The sequence below is a fragment of the Heterodontus francisci genome, chromosome 44 (assembly GCF_036365525.1).
Source record: "Heterodontus francisci isolate sHetFra1 chromosome 44, sHetFra1.hap1, whole genome shotgun sequence".
Taxonomy (NCBI): Eukaryota; Metazoa; Chordata; class Chondrichthyes; order Heterodontiformes; family Heterodontidae; genus Heterodontus; species Heterodontus francisci.
The window spans coordinates 16,830,502-16,850,396 of NC_090414.1; the positions used below are offsets into that span (position 1 = coordinate 16,830,502).

The 19,895-nt window shown below is 51.6% G+C and overlaps 1 protein-coding gene across 1 annotated transcript in view; it reads left to right on the forward strand.

The window, feature by feature from the left end:
- Positions 1 to 19,895, forward strand: part of LOC137355930 (glycogen phosphorylase, muscle form) — a 60,846-nt gene that overhangs the window by 25,890 nt on the left and 15,061 nt on the right. The window contains exons 6-14 of the mRNA XM_068021600.1: positions 583 to 694; positions 3,797 to 3,879; positions 4,881 to 5,024; positions 6,248 to 6,340; positions 9,162 to 9,308; positions 9,754 to 9,917; positions 16,878 to 16,992; positions 17,420 to 17,521; positions 19,347 to 19,494. Of these exons, the coding sequence (XP_067877701.1) occupies positions 583 to 694; positions 3,797 to 3,879; positions 4,881 to 5,024; positions 6,248 to 6,340; positions 9,162 to 9,308; positions 9,754 to 9,917; positions 16,878 to 16,992; positions 17,420 to 17,521; positions 19,347 to 19,494 (1,108 nt within the window). The remainder of the gene's footprint in view (positions 1 to 582; positions 695 to 3,796; positions 3,880 to 4,880; positions 5,025 to 6,247; positions 6,341 to 9,161; positions 9,309 to 9,753; positions 9,918 to 16,877; positions 16,993 to 17,419; positions 17,522 to 19,346; positions 19,495 to 19,895) is intronic.

Consider the following 19,895-nt stretch of genomic DNA (forward strand, 5'->3'; position numbering starts at 1 on the left):
ATGATATCCCAAAATGCTTCACAGCAACGACGTACTCTTGTATCTTGAAATTTAGGAAATGCAGCAGCCAATTTATGCACAGCAAGTTCCCAGAAACGGATAAATGACCACATCATCTGTTTTTAGTGATGTTGGTTGAGGGATAAATATTGGCCCCAGGACACAAAGGAGAACTCCTCCCCCACTCTTCTTCCCTGAGTGGCTGTGGGGCCTTGTACATTTACCTGAGAGGGGCAGATGGGATCTCTGTTTAAGGCATCATCTGAAAGATGATACTTCTGACAGTGTCGCGCTCCCTCAGTACTGCACTCGAAATGTTGGCCTGGAGCATGCGCTCGAGTCACCTGGAGTGGAACTCAAACCTGTGACCTTCTGACTCGAGGGGAGAGAGCGAGAGAGATTCTAAGATTGAGGTGGAAGTGTTTGAGGACAGTGTAGAGGGAGCTTTACTCTGTATCTAACCCCGTTTATTTTTTTCTCACCCTGTGCTGTACCTGCCCTGGGAGTGTGTCACCTGTGATAGAGTGGATTTTTCCTGTGCTCCAGTATGTGGGGTTGTAACCTTGTTCTTGTGTGTTTTAGGTTGTCCTGGCTTTACCATACGATACCCCAGTGCCAGGCTACAAGAACAACACTGTTAACACCATGCGACTGTGGTCTGCCAAAGCGCCCAATGAGTTTAAACTGGAAGACTGTAAGTTGCCTTTTTTCTATTTAACTGGAACGCCCGCGCGCTGGGCTGGGGCTGTGGCGGGCCTGTTCACCTTCCAGTAACCTAAACCCATCTTTACGGGCAAGCCTAGTTGGTAACTATTCAACTGTGAAGGGCATCACAGCTGCATCCACTTCTGTCCTCGCATGCATATTTGATCTTCATATTTGACCATCCCAACAGGGGCCACCCGGCAGCAAGCAGGGGCCCCAGCTGACTTGCGTTTGCCTTTCCCGCACGCTTAACGCTGAGAATGCCTAAGCCCTGGGCCCAGTCTTGACCCTGCCTCCACCTGAGCCTGGCAGCAACCATTGAAGCAGCTGGCGCTAATCGGTCAGGGCACCAGCCGTCTGCCTCCAGTCTCTGAACCTGCAGACTTGGCGACTGTGGGAACCACCCAGCCCTCTTACCTCCCCTCCATCCTGCGATGCTCAGGCTTTTGAAAGCCACCCTTGAAGCTCTCTTGGTGGGTTGCCCTATCACTCTGGGTTCCCTTCTCCCTCATGTACAAGCTTCCCTTTTAAATGTGTTGGATGTATGCCCACTGACGGACAGGTGCAAGCCCTCTGGTCTGTAACTCTGATAACTTATGTATCATAATATATACACTCCCCAACCTCCACTCTTGGGAGAGATGAGAAACAAGATTTAAAAACAATCTGGGGAAACTTTGCTCTGACCCATATAACTAATTGATACTGATCCAGGAGATCACTCTGGCCCTGAATTCCCTGCAGTACCCACCTTTTGTAAGGGGTGCTGTCTGACCCAGCTCTTGCAGAATTAGTTCAGCGAGTCGGCATCCACTGCACAAGACTGCAGCCTGTTCCAGAGGCCCACTATTCCCTGGGCAAAGAACCAGCTCCTGGCAACTAACGTCGATATAAATACTGTGGCTCGGAGGGAAAATCAGGGGTTAGGAATCCTGTGGCAAGTAACTCAACTCGTGACTCCCCAAAGCCTGTCCACCATCTACAAGGCACAAGTCCGGAGTGTAATGGAATACTCTCCACTTGCCTGGATGGGTGCAGCTCCAACAACACTCGGAAGCTCAACCTCATCCAGGACAAAGCAGCCCATTTGATTGGCACCTCATCCACAAACATTCACTCCCTTCACTACCGACGCACAGTGACAGCAGTGTGTACCATCTACAAGATGCACTGCAGCATCTCACCGAGACTCCTTCGACAGCACCTTCCAAACCCGTGACCTCTACCACCTAGAAGGACAAGAGCAGCAGATGCATGGGAACACCACCACCTGCAAGTTCCCCTCCAAGCCACACACCATCCTGACTTGGAACTATATCGCCGTTCCTTCACTATCACTGGATCAAAATCCTGATGATTAGAGATGGGCTGCTCTTGGGTTGGGCAGCCTAGCGGTTCAGGTATAGTAACCCACAGGTTCGGAGCTCAAATGTTTTGGCATGATGTCAAAATCAATATTGCAAGCTTCCTGACTAAACTGAAACCACTGGGTCACTATGTCCCTCAGAGTAGGTCTGGCCCGACATGTGACTCTTAATGTCCACATTCCCCGCCCTGCCGCAGTGATGGTGATTGCTGAAAAGAACGAAGACAGGCTTTCCCATCAGCTGCAACATAGGCACAGTCACAACACTATTGACCCTGTAAAGTCCTTCTCGCTAACAGCTGGGGATTGGGTCGGTTAGCTGCATGGGGTGTAAGTATCTCGTAGTGTCTGTCTAATGAGCACCGAATGCCAAGGATCTTTGCCAGTCAGGAGGGGTCTTGGGCCTGCTCCACGCCTCCCTATCCCCATCGCTCCCACATTGGGAATCCTGCCAAGAAACTGTCCCAACAGGGTCTCCCCAATGGTATCACAGCTGAACCCAAACCTGTCCACACCCTGACATCTCACATGCACCCACTCTCCAGCATGAGGTCCCCAGAAGGTGACTAGGGGTGGTGCGGAGGGGTGTTTCAGCGGACAGTTTCAATGCCTCGGCTGGGGGCAGATAGCTGGCAGCAATCGAAACGGGGGCCTGCCTGGTTTACAAGACTCGGGCACGTGGCATGGTGCACCAGCAGCAGATGAAACACACAAGCTCACTTCAGTAAGAACAGATCAAATGAATTCATTTAGGAGGAATTTCTCTCGAGAGACTGGTGAGAATGAGGAGCTCGCTGCCACATGGTGTGGTTAAAGCAGATCACGATTTTCCAATTAAACCGATCAGGGAGGACAAGGGCTAGAATTTTAAGTTGTACAAGGGCAGATTTTTTTTTTTAAATTCGTGCTTGGCTTGTGCGAGGCCAGCATTTATTGGCCATGCCAATTGCCCTTGAGAAGGTTATGGTGAGCCACCTTGAACCGTTGCAGTCCATGTGGGGTAGGGACACCAACAGTGCTGTTGGGGAGGGAGTTCCAGGATTTTGACCCAGCGAGAGTGAAGGAACGGCCGATATAGTTCCAAGTCAGGATGGTGTGTGATTGGAGGGGAACTTGCAGGTGGTGGTGTTCCCATGCATCTGCTGCCCATGTCCTTCTAGGTGGTAGAGGTCGTGGGTTTGGAAGGTGCTGTCTAAGGAGCCTTGGCGAGTTGCTGCAGTGCATCTTGTAGATGGTACACACTGCTGTCACTGTACGTCGGTGGTAGAGGGAGTGAATGTTTGTAGATGGGGTGCCAATCAAGTGGGCTGCTTTGTCCTGGATGGTGTCGAGCTTCTTGAGTGTTGTTGGGGCTGCACCCATCCAGGCAAGTGGAGAGTATTCCACCAGTGCAGACATGAGGGGCAGAATGGCCACTTTCTATACTGTAATTTATATGGTTTCCCCCTTCAAGCAGTGTCGATGATCGGCAGTGTGGTGGGGAGGGGGGATGTTGGTGGTGGGTGCAGTGGTATCTGTCTCTCTACCTCTTTCTCCTCGTTTGAAGTCTCTGAAAATTCTGAAAACCTCCCTCTTGAACAAAGATTTGACCATCTATCCTAATATTTGTTTGTGGCTCAGTGTCAAATTTTGTTTGCTCTTGTGAAGCACCTTGTGATATTTTATATATAAATGCAAATTGCTGTTCCACACACTCCATTTTTTTTTTTCTCTCTCGTGTTTCAGTCAATGTTGGTGGCTACATCCAGGCTGTGCTCGACAGGAACCTGGCTGAGAATATCTCCCGAGTTCTCTATCCCAACGACAACGTGAGTTCCTGGTCTGTTCAGACCATTCGATTTTCCACCAGCCGTAGCCAGAGGGTGCCTGCGACATGCTCACTTGTATGGTGGTTGGCTACGGCAGACTGCGAGGGCTGATGGGGATGTGTTACCGGCGTTCAGGACCGTGTGGAGGAGATTCTCATCTGCATTTAAACCGCACCCCCCCCCCCCGCCCCCCCCCCCCACCCCCAGCCATTATGTACCCTGTTGATTGTTCTTCACACTGGTGACGGTCACTGCCCAGATTTCCCCAGACTTTACTCTGGTCTGCAGGCAGCTTGCAGTAACGCCCTCCCAACTCCTCCTCAGCAGGCTCGGTCAGAAGCCCTTGGCCATACGTGCAGTGTCGCAGAGATAGATATCCTCCCTGACCCCACCCAAAGCCCCCGAGTTCGCAGGAAGCTTTCCCTACCCCATGCTCTGTCTCTGACTACCTCTTGCTGTCTCAAGTTCTTTCTCTACTTCTTTTTCACACTTTTGCCTCATTCGCTCTCGCTGTCACGCTCCCTCCATCCCTGATCTTTTCCTGCTCACACATACTCTTTACTCAGTCCTTTTTCTCCCTCTCCCTTGTCCCCTCTTGTGACACATACACTCTTTTCTGTCATGTTTCTCGTCACTCGTTGGCCTCACTAACCCAACTCGCGCTCTGCCTGTCTCTTTCTCGTCCTCTGTCTTTCTTTGTACCTTCCTCTCCACCTCTTACCCCACTGTTTAAGTATCCTGCCACTGCCTCTTTCCCTCACTCATGTCCTTGCTGTACCTCTCCTTCTCTGCCCACATCCTTTCTCTCACTGTCTATTCCACTACATTCCTATTCTCACTCCCTCATTCACTTTTCCCCCCTCTCACTGTTACTGCCTCGTCTTGCTCTCGCTCTCTCTCTCTCACCCCAGCCTCCCCTCCCACTTCCTTGCTCGCTCCCTCCTCTCTCTTCCACGCTCACGCTCTACCCCCTTATCTTCTCATTCCCTCTCTCCTCACAGTTCTTTGAGGGGAAGGAGCTACGCCTGAAACAGGAGTACTTTGTGGTCGCTGCCACTCTGCAAGACATCATCCGCCGCTTCAAGTCCTCCAAGTTCGGCAGCCGGGAACCTGTCCGCACCACATTCGACGCGTTCCCTAACAAGGTAAGCGCAGCCCTGCTGCTCGGCCATGTGGGGGGCACTTTTTTTCCCCCCCCCAACCTCCCCCCTGCTCTCCTATCAGATATCCATGATAATGGAGCTGTTGACTCTCCATAGTGGTCAATCTGTTGATTTAGTCTACTACAGACGTGGACAGTGAGGTGAGCAATGGAGAAGTTGGGGAATGTTAGCTCCAAAATCTCCTGTCCCCCTCTACACGTCGTGTCTCAAATTGCTCCTGTGGCATTCCAAATTGTTACTTTGTGAAGCAAATCTAATTAGCATTTGAGTGAATCAGGTCTATTTACTCTCGCCATCTCCCTAGGGCCCCTACTCTGTACATTGACCCCTCGCTCAATGGATTGTTGTTTGTGTAGAGTAGTTTGGAATTCAAGCAAGCCTTCCCCACTCCTGTGCTGGATAAGGTGTAACAGTCTGTCCATGGTTGACAATAACTAGCGGTATTTAAGCTGCATGCCATAATTCTGTGGCAGTGGCTGTCTCCAGTGTGCCGTGTCTCTGCTCTTCTTCCCCCAACCCCCCCCCAAAAGTTGCCTCTGGTGGGAAGGTAAGGAGAGACAGTGTGGGCTGCCCGCTCCCCAGCACTCTGGAGGGGGTCGAGTCCCACATGTGGTTGTTGGGTGAGGTGTGGGCTGGGCTGCCAAGCAGCTCGTTGACACACTCTCATTGCGGAGAAGTTAGTGCTGGGTGGGTAGCTGTATTTTGCAACAGCTCCCCCATACTCCCAAGGCACCAGTTGCCACATAGTGTGAGACGTAAATGGGTTCAGCTGGTAATTTTTTTGCATTTCAATAGCACCTTTTCATGACCTCAGGACGTCCCAAGGCACTTAACTGCCAGTGAAGTACTTCTTAAAATGTAGGAGCCACAGGAAGCTGCCACAAACAGTAGTGCCGATCATTTTAGTGATGTTGTTTGAGGGATAAAAATTGGCCGAGAGAATGTCAAGGGAGGGGTGGGGGGAGGGGGTGCGAACACCCCCTGCTCTTCCACTAGTGGCCATGGGGATGTTTTACATCTGCCTGAGAGGACAGACGGGGGCCTGGGTTTAATGTCTCATCCGAAAGATGGCACCTCCGACAGTGCAGCGCTCCCTCAGTACTGGCCCCGGGAGTGTCAGCCTGGATTCTAGGGCTCAGGGCTCGGCTCTCTGACTCGCTGTGAACCTGTGCTCATTTTCACTTATTTTTTTGTTTTTTTTGCAGGTTGCCATCCAGCTGAATGACACCCATCCTGCCTTGGCCATCCCCGAGCTCATGCGGATACTTGTAGACATTGAACACCTGAGCTGGGAGAAGGTGTGAACTGCAGTTACCAATTCTGAGTACCTCGTTTCAATAGGGAAAGGGGAACTCCCATTTGCACACTACCTTTCACATCCTTGTGATGTCCCAAAGCACTCTGTAGCGACGCTTTGATGCGTGGTCACACAGCTCTGTAGGCAAACTCTATGTGGCTATTTATGTGCATGGCAAGATCCCAACAGGAGCAAATGCAGGAATAAGCAATCTTTTTTTTTTGCTGGTGCTATTTGCTGAGGGGTGTGGCAGTGGGAGGGGAATGCCGGTACAGGACACTGGGAGAACTTACCTGCTTTTTACAATACTATTTAATTGAGCCTTTTGGTGGGGCGTTCCTCCTTCATAGTTCTGAATCCTCCTAGCCTCTTGATATCCCTGTCTGGTTCTGCGCTCCACATCATAACCTGTGTGAAAACACTGCGTCAAACTATCTTCGTTCTTTTCGTCACAACCCCCAGTCTAAGCCTCCTGTGAGAAGCCCCAATTTTTCATCATGACTCCACACTTGAATCACTCTAGTGAATGGTCCCAGTCCCCTTTCCAAGGCACCAACCACCCACCCCAGCTCCTGACACTTCACTTCCCTCCTGCCTGCCAAATCTTCGAAGTCAGCACCAGGTAGCAGCGGGTTTTGCAAAAGAATCGAGGGAGCTCTTTACCTTCGCGTGCATAGTGGCGGAGAAACCATTCTATCCCCTGGGATTGGAACATGGGCACAGGAGGAGGCCATTCAGCCCCTCGAGCCTGTTCTGCCACTCAATGAGATCATGGCTGATCGGTGACTTAACTCCATTTCCCACGTTTGCCCCGTATCCCTTAATGCCTTTGGTTAACAACAATCTATCAGTCTCCACTTTAAAATTAACAATTGATTGCCGTTTGTGGAAGAGAGTTCCAAACTTCTACCACCCTTTGTGTGTGGAAATGTTTCCTCATTTCACTCCTGAAAGGTCTGGCTCTAATGTTTAGACTCTGCCCCCTAGTCCTCGACTCCCCAACCAGCGGAAATCGTTTCTCTCTATCGACCCTATCAGTTCCCCTTAATATCTTGAAAACTCCGATCAAATCACCCCTTAACCTTCTAAATTCCAGAGAATACAACACTAGTTTGTATAATCTTTCCTCGTAATTTAACCCTTGGAGTCCAGTTATCATTTTGGTAAATCTACACTGCACTCCCTCCAAGGCCAATCTATCCTTGCTAAGGTGTGGTGCCCAGAACTGCTCCCAGTAACTCCAGGTGTGGTCTAACCAGGACTTTGTATAGCTGAAGCATGACTTCTATCCCCTTGTATTCTAGTTCTCGAGATATGAAGGCCAGCATTCCTTTAGCCTTTTTGATTATTTTCTGTACCTGTCATTTTAATGATCTGTATACCTGGACCCTACAAGTCTCTTTGGATCTTCACTGTATCTGCTTTTCACATTTAGAAAGACCCTGTTCTATCGTTTTTAGGTTCAAAGTGGGTGACCTCACATTTCCCCACATTGAAATCCATTTGCCACAGATTTTCCTATTCACGTCATCTATCAATATCTCTTTGTAATTGTATTCTTCCATCTGCACTGCTGACAATGCCACCTATCTTTGTGTCATCGACAAATTTGGATATGTGATTCTCTATCCCATCATCTAAGTTGTTGATAAATCCAGTGAGTAGTTGAGGTCCCAACACAGATCCTTGCGAGACACCGCTGGTCACATCCTGCCAATTAGAGTAACCGCCCATTATCCCTGCTCTCTGTCTCCTGTCACTCAGCCAGTTTCCCTAATCAGGTCTTTAATTTGCCTTCAATTCCATGAGCTTCAACTCGAGCAAAGAGTCTCTTATGCGGGACTTTATCAAATGCCTTCAGGAAGTCCGTTTTAATAACGTCCACAGACATTCCCCTGTCCACTACTTCAGTCACCTCTTCAAAAAATTCTATCAGATTTCGTCAGGCATGACCTTCCCTTTACAAATCCAATCAGCTGAAAATTTCCAAGGTGTTCAGTCACCTTATCCTTAATTATAGCTGTAGTAATTTTCCGATAACAGATGTTCAGCTAACTGGGTCTGTAACTGCCTGGTTTTCCCCCTCTCCCCTTTCTTTTAAATAGCTGAGTGACATGAGCAATTTTCCAAACCAAAGGAACAGTTCTTGAATTGTAGATTCTCTGCCACTTAAGTTTGACTAAATTTTTTTTTTTTTACAGTATGTACAATTGTCATTTTGACAATAAGGACATCTCCATTTTAAAAGGAAACAGTTCATACCTGTCTCCATTGTGTCTGCAACTTACTGATTTCACTCATCATAAAGTTCTACAATATTGAGTTAGATTACGGTAGGGTTAAAACACATTTTGCCCAGCAGGAGGGAGAAAGCTTGCAAAAGGACTATCAGTTGTTGAATGGACTCCATCTAGAGTAGAGCTTTTTTGTAATGAAGATTGGGAGGGATGAAATAGCAGCTACATAAACAGCAAGCGTACAGATGGCCTGCGGTGCTCACATAATCCGACATAATGAAAGGTAGCAAAGATGCAACATGCTGCGTCTCGAGAGCAAAGGCCAGCGTAAGCTGTCAAGTGCTCAATCTTCTTTGTCCCAACCAGTTGTGATGGGGTAGGAGGAGGCTTATGTGAAGCATGGAGCAGCTGGGCTGAATGGCCTGTTTCTGTGCCTGTAAACGCAATGTAATATCTTTTGAAGGCAACAGAGATGTGTCACTATCTCCTATTCAACATCACTTAGCACAAATTGAACGAGAGAGTCCCTGCTTGCAGAGTTCCCAACGCGAAACTAAATTCATTCTCTCTCTCCTTCTGCTCTAGGCCTGGACTGTCACTACCCGCACCTGCGCCTACACCAACCATACAGTGCTGCCCGAGGCCCTGGAACGCTGGCCTGTTCACCTCTTTGAGTCACTGCTGCCGCGACACCTCGATATTGTCTTCGAGATCAACAGGAGGCACCTGGAGGTAAACCCGGTCCTTGGTATCAGGGTATGCGCGGGATGCATAAACAGCCTGAGCGATATTCTCCGACCTGGTCTGGGATCGCGTTTTCCTCCCGCTGCCCTTTAAACTGTATTATCTGTGCCCTCAGACTCGGTTCAGAGTGGAGCCTACATGCTTCCCATGGGGAAGCAGGAACCGGAGGAGGCCATTCAGCCCCTTGAGCCTCTCCACCAATCAGAGCTCATCTGTATCTCGACTCCATCAAGCCACCTGGGCTCTGCAACCGCGTGGTTTGTGGGAGGGGGAAGAGGGGTGCAGGCTGCGTCTGGGACAGGCATCCCTGAGGGGTTGGGGCCCATCGATGTGTCGAACTCTGTGGGATTACTGGGGGTGGTAGTTTCAGGCATTGGAGGTGTGGGCTGGTTCTGATTTAATTGATCGCCACCCCCCCCGTCTCATTCCACAGAATGTCGCTAAGAAGTACCCAGGAGACCACGACCGCCTGCGTCGCATGTCGCTGATTGAGGAGGGAGATGTCAAGAGGATTAACATGGCACATTTGTGCATTGTTGGGTCGCACGCTGTGAACGGAGTCGCCCGCATCCATTCCGAGATCCTGAAAAAGACCGTGTAAGTCCCCCCCTCGCTTATAAATAGGGTGCAATGGACACAATATAGAAAGTGGCCATTCAGCCCCTCGAGCCTGTCCCACCAGTCAATGAGATCACGGCTGACCTAACTCCATATACTCGCCTTTGCCCCATATCCCTTAATCTCTTTTGGCGAACAAAAATCTCTCCCCGATTCAAAAATTGACCATTAGTGCGAGGTCAGTTGTTTGCGGAAGTGAGTTCCAAACTTCTACCACCTTTTTTTTGTTTGAGAGCCATGGCTTGCTGCTGAACTGAGCTGAAGGTCCAAGAACCACAAAGGTTTGAAAGACTAGGGGAGAAGATGAGGTCAATCAAGGACACCTGACTTGCATTTTTTTTTTTTACAGCAGAATCGCGATTCAGGACATCCCAAAGCTGATGAAGCACGTTTTGAAATGTGACTGTTTTAGTGTACCTGTCCTGGGAGTATTTAATGGGGACAGTGCAGAGGGAGCTTTACCCTGTATCTAACCCCGTTTTTGTTTTTTTTGAAGGTGGCTTTTAAACCCAGACCCTTTTCCCCTTTTATATATTTTATGTCAAGGTGGCCCTTTATTCCCCAGGCCCCCTTTATCTACAGTTTTTAAAAATAATTTTATAAAAAGCAAATAAATAAACCAAAAACTCATTACAATGCCATCTCAACGTCGACGATGCACTCCAGTCCCTGCGGTGCCCACCGGCCGCGAAAGGCCTCATGTGTACCGGCGGACACCGCGTGCTCCTTCTCCAGGGACACCCAGGCGCGAACCTAACCACGGAAGAGGGGCAGACAATCGGGGAGGGCGGAGCCCCCCGACGGCCCGCAGCCTGGACCTGTGAATTGCCCCCTTGGCCAGGCCCAGGAGCAGACGGACGAGGAGATCCTCCTCCCGGCCCACGCCCGTCCGCACCGGGTGCCCAAAGATCAGGAGCGTGGGACTGAGTGCAGCCAGAACTTGAGGAGCAGCCCCTTCAAATACTCAGAGGGGCTGCAACCTCACACACGCTATATACACGTGGAACACGGACTCATCCTAGCCGCATAAATCACAGGTGGCCTGGGAGTCTGTGAACCTACTTAAAAGTCTATTGCACAGAACTGCTCTGTGCAGCACCTTTCAGGTCCCCGATGTAAAGGGGGAAGACTCCCGCGTAGAGAGACCTCCACCGGGGTTTCCCCTCTCCACGAAATGTCACACGGAACACCAGGACGTGTCCAGCTGGCTGACGAGGGCGAGGAAGTGGAGAATGTGCAGGAGCAGCCCGTACAGGAAACCCCTTTGCGCCGATTGGAGTGGCACGGAGGGCATTTCCGAGAGGCGGCTCGAATTGTGCGGTTTGGCTCCTGAGGAGGGTTTCGGGGCCTGGGTCCGATGAGAAGTTCCAGCTAAGCGGGAGGCAGGGGTCAGCTCGGCCAGGAGTGCTCCGCACTCCGGAGCCCCCTCACCACCCGCAGTGAGGGGCGTCCCGGGGGTTTCGGCTACTCCTCCGCCCGCCGGACCGTCCCCAGAGTCGGCCGCCCGGACAGCCGAGGCGCTCTCCTCCTCCGGCGGGGAAGTGCCCTGACTGGAGGCGACCATGTTCCAGACTCTGAATAGATCCCGGTAAAAGACAGACAACTCCTTCAGAGAAGCGCGGCTAATGGTCTCCGCTAGGAGCTGCGTGTCGTCTTGAATGCAGTGACCCTGGCAGAAAAAATACGTTGCCAGCGCACACCATCTGGGAGGACGCTCGACGTACAGGTATCTCTGAAGGGCCCGAAGGCAGAGTGTCGCAGCCTTGTTGTGGACGCACACCAGTGACTGGCCGCCCTCCTCATTCGGGAGACTTGGGACTGTGGCAGAGACCCAGTGTTTCCTCTTGCCCCAGAAGAAATCGACGAGCTTCTTCTGGATCTTGGTGGTGAATGCAGGGGGCGGGGCCAAAGTAACCAACCGGAACCACAGCATCGAAGCCACCAGTTGGTTTATGACCAGCGCTCGGCCCCTGTAGGAAAGCACTTGGAGCAGTCCTGTCCAGCGCCCCAGCCGAGTAGTGACTTTCACCTCCAACTCCTACCAGTTTGCCTCCCCAGGCTTCCTCAGCTAAGGTGGACTCCCAGATAGAGGAGGTGCTTGGTGCTCCACGCAAAAGCGGAGCCTCCAATTCGTCAGCGCCCTCCGGGCTGTGCTTCGGCAGGTCCTCCCACAAAACTCTGCAAAAGGTGAGAAATCCTACGTTAGGGAGTCCACCCGCCACTGACCCACCAGGAGTCCAGAACATTTCTCCCAATTGACCCTTGCGGAGGACGTGGCAGAAAAGGTCTGCTGGCAGTCGTGCATCCTCTGCAAGTCATTGGGATCTGTGACTGTGAGGAGCACATCATCGGCATAAACTGAGAGAACGACCTGCATGCCTGGCCTGCACAGAGCCAATCCTGTCAACCTCCTACGAAGGAATGGCTCCACACAGATGGTATACAATTGGCTGAACATGGGGCATCCCTGATCTCCTCTCCCAAAGCGAAGGGGCGCCGTCAAGGACTCTAACTTTGACCAGACACTCTGATGGTGTATAAAAGTCTGACCCAGGCCACAAAATGTGGCTTGAGTCCCAAAGCGCACAGAGTCCCGAAAAGGTATTCATGATCCACCCTGTCGAACGCCTTCTCCTGGATCGAGGGAGAGAAAGACGACCGACTGACCAGTCCTCTGGGAAAGATGGATCAGGTCCCGGACCAGGTGAATGTTGTCCTGGATGGACCGGCCCGGGACCGTGTAGGACTGGTCGGGGTGGATCATATGGGCCAGCACGGAGCCCAGGCGGGTAGACATAGCCTGGGCAAAGATCTTTTAATCCATTCTGAGGAGGGAGACCGGACGCCAGTTCTTAAGCAGGCGGAGATCGCTCCTCTTCGGCAGCAGGACGATGACCGCCCTGCGCCACGAGAGGGGCATCTGCCCGGTCGCCAGGCCTTCCCCCAGGACCCGCACATAGTTGCCCCCTAGGATCTCCCAGACTGCCCTGAGGAAGTTCATGGTTAGCCCATCCAGCCTGGGGGATTTGCCCTCGAGTGTTTGAGGGTGCCGGTCAGCTCCGCCAACGTGAGCGGAGCCTCCAATTCGTCAGCGCCCTCCGGGCTGCGCTTCGGCAGGTCCTCCCATAAAACTCTGCGAGCATCCTCGCTGGATGGATCCGGAAAGAACAGTGCACTGTAATAGGTACAGACCAGGAGGCCCATTCTCTCCTGATCCGTGATGGAGGATCCGTCATCAGCCAGCAGCTCAACGAGCTGCTTACGGACCCCCTGCCATTTTTCCAGTGAGTAGAAGGGTGAGGCGCAGTCCAAATCTTCCAGGATCTGAATTCTCGACCTCACGTACGTGCCTCGGGACCCTATGAGCTACAGGTCCCTCAGCGTGCCCTTCTCTTTGTATGCCTGCCACAGGGCCGGGTCCGCGACGGGCTAACTGAGACGGGACTCCAAGTCGAGCACCTCCCTCTCCAGGCGCTCTATCTCGGCTTCCCACTTCTTGGTCGACCCCTTCGCGTACTCCTGACAGAAGACGCAGATGTGAGTCTTGCCCACATCCCACCACAGCCTCGAGGGGAAGCCCCCCTGCTCCCTTCTCGTCCTCCAGCAGCTGGTTGTTAATGTGCCAGTACACGGACCAAGCTCCATGCACACCAGGTGCTGGTCCGAGCACAGTGCCAGCCGCATGGAGGCTGCTGAGATGTAGGAGACAATATAGAGGCAGTGGATTCGGGACCCCCCTCCTCCAGGCGAAGGCGCTGGAGTTTGGATGGAGATTCCACCAGACGTCCAAGTCGAAGGAAGTTGATCATTTCCTTCAACTTCTCCATCGATGCTTGGCCGGAGCGATTTCCCCACCTCGAGGATACAGTTACAATCCCCCCTGAGAACGATGCACTCGCCACGATCGATAGAGCCCAAGAGAGTGGACACTTCTTTGAAGACGCGCACTTGCATCACACCGGGCCTAGGCTTGTGCACACTCTCAAAGTGGAGGGCATGCTACTCAGGTGAACGGTGAAGTAGACCAAACAGCCTGGCACGAGCTCCTTGACCCCCAAGATCTCCAGCTGAAAAGTTGGGGCCAACAAGATAGCCACCACACTGGAGATAGGGGTGAGGTGACTCGTGTAGATCCCACCCTGCCAGTTCAGGAGCCAGGTATCTTCATCTCCTGGAACGGTGTGGGTTTCCTGCAGAAAGCTCACCGCATATCTACATTCCCTCAGGACTGAGATTGTGAAATCTGTGGAGAGACCCCCTGCTGCCGTTGATGTTGAGGCTGGCTATGGTTATCTTCATGTCAAAAATGCTTTGAAACCTGTTGCCAACATCTTTACTGTGAGGAGGGAGTGGAAGTGCACCTGGCCTTCCACTCTCCCAGCAACCCAGAGAGGATGCATTGAAACTGCGCCTCTCAACCAGTTTCAAGCCTGTGCCCTTGCCCCCTTCTCCTCCTCCTCCCCCCCCCCCCACAAATTCTTGAGGGCAGATTTGACCACCGGCAGAGGGCCAACTAAACTTAATTGCAGCAACCCCTGCAGGCAACCAGGAAGTCCTGGAGTTCTGCAGTGGGGATGAGAAGAGACTCTGTAGGAGGCGCAAGCGAGTCCACCGCCTCACTGGCGATGGATTCAAGATCATCCTCCGTGCCCCATACCGAATCACCACCAGCGGCTGACACCCACCCACACTGTGGAGCGGACATCCCGGACACGCCAGCTGGTCCCACCTCCGTCACGATCTCACCTGCAGGGTCTATGGCTCCTCTCAGTCCTCCTTTTGAGGACTGGTTCTAACCGGTTCCAGAGGTGGAGAGAGGAGGCATCTCCCTCCCCCTCCCCCCCCCCCCAGTGCCCATGGGTCCAGTAGACGGGGCACTGTGCAAATTGGCCCAGGTTGGGTACATCTTGGACAGTAGTAACAGATGGTTGGGAGGGTTGACCCTCGCAGATCTCTTTTCCCCCACCCAGGACACCTGACCCAGCGGGCAGATGGAGTGTTTTCCCCCGGTCGGTCCACAGGATCCCCCACCACAGGTGGGGACCCCATCTTTGGGAGTTGCTAAATTTCCAGGGGCTTCCCTTCCTCCTCCCACCACCCCCCCCCCCAAGGGGTAGAGGGTTCCTGCCCAGGGCTGGAGGCCCTGATAGTGTGGATAGCCTCGGGGATAGCCCAAGGACCCACGCCAGGAGATGGACCCCGTAATTCGGGGTCCTCTTCCGAAGAGAGGTGCCTCCTCCTCTTATTCTGGAAGGGGCACTGAGACTCAGACCTCCGTGGCTATAGCGGTCTCCGTCCCAACGTCCACACCCACCTTGAGCCCTGGTGTCTCGGACTCAAGCACAGCCATGGGGTGGGTAGGTTCCCCGGGATCAGGATCTGGGCTGAGCTCAGGCCCAGGTTGTACCTCTGTGTCCAAGGGACGTGCCTTTGTTTTACGTCGTGCCTCTACCACTCAGATGGGCCCCTGCCTTCCTGCTGGAGGCTGTGGAAACCACTGCCTCCGGAACCAACTGAGTTGAGTTTGTTGCAGGCGTAGGGAGAGGTGCCGCCGAGGTGGAGTTGGCAGCCCGGAGGTTGGGGCAGCTCTTCCACACATGCCCCATCCCCTTGCAGTCATGGCACTGCGCCCTGTTTGAGGTCCAGAAGACATGGTGGGCCACCCCCTGTGTTACGACCAGGTGAGAAAAAGGTCTTGGGGTTCCCCTTCAGTCTTCATTTGGTCTTCCTGTAACATGGTTTTATTTTTAAACACACTGTTTTTAGCTCCCCCTTGGTGAATCCTTGTTCACCGTTTTCCAGTTATAAAGGAAAGAAATTAGCACAAACAGGCTTTCTTCAGTTTAAAGAAGAAAGGTGAAATTTATTAAAACTTAAACTCTAAATCGGTTAACATCTACGGATACACGCCACGCCCATGCTAGCATGCATATGCGATACACACATGCAGATAGGGACAGAAAAGAGCAGAAGAAAAAAATAAGTGGAACGGTTTGAGGCAATATCTGGAGAGTTTGTTACGATTCTTTGAGCTCACTGCAGAGTCCCTTTGTAGGTTGATCTTGCTTTTCATTGGGGCCCAGTATTCTTCGTAAACCTTCTTCACTGTAGGAGACTTTTCTCTCTTGGGGTTCATGTGTCTTCAGTGGGTTTCAGTTCAGTGAGGAAGAGATGGGAGCAGACAGGAGAGAGATGTTCTCAATCTAGGAGATTTCTGTCTTCAAACACTGTTTCTGCACTTTAAAACCCCCAGTTCAAAACTCTGCAACAGCCAGTCAGTCATGTAACTGATGTGACACATCCATTCTGTGTATTGGGAGCAGGGACTGATTCCCTTGTTCCAACACTGTCTGCTAGTATCCAGAAATGTCTTTCTGACTAGGGGCCTGGCAATTCCTTCTAATAGGCCCTCTCTTCTTCCCAGCAACAATCTGAAGTTTAATGTCATTGTGGTGAAATTAATGTGCCTCATTCTTGGCAGGTCGAGGGCATCGCTGGCTGGGCCCAGCATTTATTGCCCATCCCTAATTGCCCTTGAGAAGGTGGTGGTGAGCTGCCTTCTTGAACCGCTTCAGTCCATGTGAGGTAGTTGGGAAGGGAGTTCCAGGATTTTGACCCAGCGACTGTGTAGGAACGGCGATATAGTTCCAAGTCAGGATGGTGTGTGATTTGGAGGGGAACTTGCAGGTGGTGGTGTTGCCATGCATCTGCTGCCCTTGTCCTTCTAGGTGGTAGAGGTCGGGGGTTTGGAAGGTGCTGTCGAAGGAGCCTTGGTGAGTTGTTGCAGTGCATCTTGTAGATGGTACACACTGCTGCCACTGTGCGTCGGTGGTGGGGGGAGTGAATATTTAAGTAGACTGTTTGCCTCCAACTCAATGACTGTACGCAGTGGTGACAGTACTTGCTCTGTATTTTAAAATCACTTTTTTTTTTGTATAGCTTCAAAGATTTCTATGAAAACGAGCCCGAGAAGTTCCAGAACAAGACGAATGGGATCACCCCACGACGCTGGCTGGTGCTGTGCAACCCTGGCCTGGCAGACATCATCGCTGAGGTATCCACTTGAGCACACAACCTTCTGACTCTGAGGTGAACCAAAGTGCTACCCGTTGAGCCAAGGCAGCTACCTGGCAGAGTAGGTGATAATTTGAACCCATCCTGCCAGGTAGGCAGCTGACAAGTTCAGACGGAATACCAATCCTACATCCCGGGCAATATTACCCTCCACTGACCTCCAGCAGAGTCAAACCAACATTGCCCCCAATGTTGTTGGTTTTGCGACAGGCGGGTTGGGTTACAATTGTCCCTCCTGATGCTTGCAGTATTATAATGCAGTCTCCACATTGCTGCTAACTGGGTAAGTAATTCCCTGCTCCTTCTGTATTACTATTGTCAACACATGGCCCTGACCTCCCACTGCTTACTAAAGAGAGGAACTAAGAGCTAATCTCTGTCTTTCCCTCCCTCTCTGTCTCTCCTAGAAAATTGGTGAAGATTATATCTTTGACCTGGATCAGCTGAAGAAGCTGCTGTCGTTCGCTAATGATGAAGGTTTCATCCGAGCCGTGGCTAAAGTCAAACAGGTAATCAAACCCGTCTATCCCTTTTGTATTGACGAGGGGGAAATTTCTCTCGATGCTGATGCATCTCAGCGAGTTGTTAACGTGCTACTTGCGTACATACGAGAAGAAAGATGTGCAGTATTTTATATAGCGTCTTTCCCAACCTCAGCTCTGGTCGGAGTGGAAATATGGCAGCCAATTTGTGCATAGCAAGATCCCACAAACAGCAGTGAGAAAATAACCGAAATAATTGTTTTTTTCTTGTGTGATGTTAGTTGAGGAATAATCTCCGCCCACCCCTGCTCTTCTTCCAGTAGTGGCCGTGGGATCTTTTACATCCGCCTGAGAGGGCAGACGGGGACGTCTGTTTTACACCTCATCTGAGAGACGGCAGCTCCAACAGTGCAGTGCTTCCTCAGTACTGGTGCTGGGAGTGTCAGCCTGGCTTGTGGGCTCAATCTGCTGGAGTGGGACTTGAACCCATGACATTCTGTACAACTGGATCCTATAACCCGGGGCATTCTTTCCAAGTGGATTTTGATTGGCTGTGAAAGCTGACTACTCTTAATCGTAGAACCTTTTTTCACCCGTAGCATAGATTGAAATGCTGTAATACTGCTCAGTGGCCACTGAAGTTTGTCTGGTCTCTCAGGCCCTCTTGTGGACAGGCACCTGGTACTTTAATTCTGCAACAGTGCTGCACAAGTGCCAGGCAATGACCATCTCCAACAGGAGTTTGACCACATCGCCTTGACATTCAACGGCATTACCATCGCGGAATCCTCCACCATCAACATCCTAGGGGTTACCATTGACCAGAAACTGAACTGGACCAACCACATAAATTCTGTGGTTACAAGAGCAGATCAGAGGCTGGGAATTCTCCTGACTCCCCAAAGCCTGTCCACCATCTACAAGTTGCAAGTCAGGAATACTCTCCACTTGCTTGGATGGGTGCAGCTCCAAGAAACTCGACACCATGCAGGACAAAGCAGCACATTTGATCTGCACCACTTCCACCACCCTCCACATTCACTGCCTCCACCACTGACGCACAGTGGCAGCAGTGTGTACCATCTACAAGATGCACTGCAGCAACTCACCAAGGCTCCTTCGACAGCACTTCCAAACCCGCAGCCTCTACCACCTAGAAGGACAAAGGCAGCAGATGCATGGGAACACCACCACCTGAAAGTTCCCCTCCAAGCCGCACACCATCCTGACTTGGAACTATATAGCCGTTCCTTCACTGTCACTGGGTCAAAATCCTGGAACTCCCTCCCTACCAGCACTGGGTCTACCTACCCCACACGGACTGCAGCGGTTCAAGAAGGCAGCTCACCACCACCTTCTCAAGGGCAATTGGAGATGGGCAATAAATGCTGTCCTAGACAGTGAGGCCCACATTCCCAGAATGATTTTTTTGTTTAAATGCTCGGGGCTGTCTCCTCCCTAGCAGAGAAGATTGAGGGGTGACCTGATTGAAATTATGAAAGGATTTGATAAGAGTGGACATAGAGAAGATGTTTCCACTTGTGGGCGAGACCAGAACTCTGGGCCATCAATATAAGATAGTCACTAATAAATCCAATCGGGAATTCAGGAGAAACCTCTTTCCCCAGAGAGTGGGGAGAATGTGGAACTCGCTACCACAGGGTGTGGTTGAGGTGAATAGTATCGATGCATTTAAGGGGAAGCTGGATAAATACATGAGGGAGAAAGGAACAGAGGGAGATGGGGGTGGGGAAGAGGGGGTGGAAGGAGGCTAGTGTGAAGCAGAAACACTGGTCAGTGAATGCCCTGTAAAACTCCTGTCATTTATCACCTCCTGTTTACTGTGTTTCAGGAGAATAAGCTGAAGTTCTCGGTGTACCTTGAGAAGGAGTACAAGGTGAAGATTAACCCCAACTCCATGTTTGACGTGCAGGTCAAGCGCATCCATGAGTACAAACGTCAGTTGCTGAACTGCCTCCACATCATCACTTTCTACAACCGTGAGTCCTCGTCCTGACTGCAGGGGCTCACAGGCTGCCTCCCCTTCCTGGATAACTGGCCCTCGATGGCCCTCTGTGTAGATTAGATAGAAGACTTATTTAAATTCTGACCCCTTCTTCCACCACCACTTTTGTCCCCACGTGTATGGTTCACGGGTCGCTGCCCTTCCTGGACATTCCCGCACCCAAATGAGCACTCTTCGTCTCGTGGAGGGCTGGATGGTGAGAGCTGCTGGGCTATTCGACCCTGGAGTGGTGTGGGGGGAAGCGCATCTCACACGTGCCGTCCACTCAGTCCCAGCATCTGTCACCATTATCCCAGCCCTCGGTTTATTCAGGTTTGGGCCGCGTTGGAACAAAGTGCGGGCAGCGTTTATATCTCACCCCTCCCCCGACCTTAG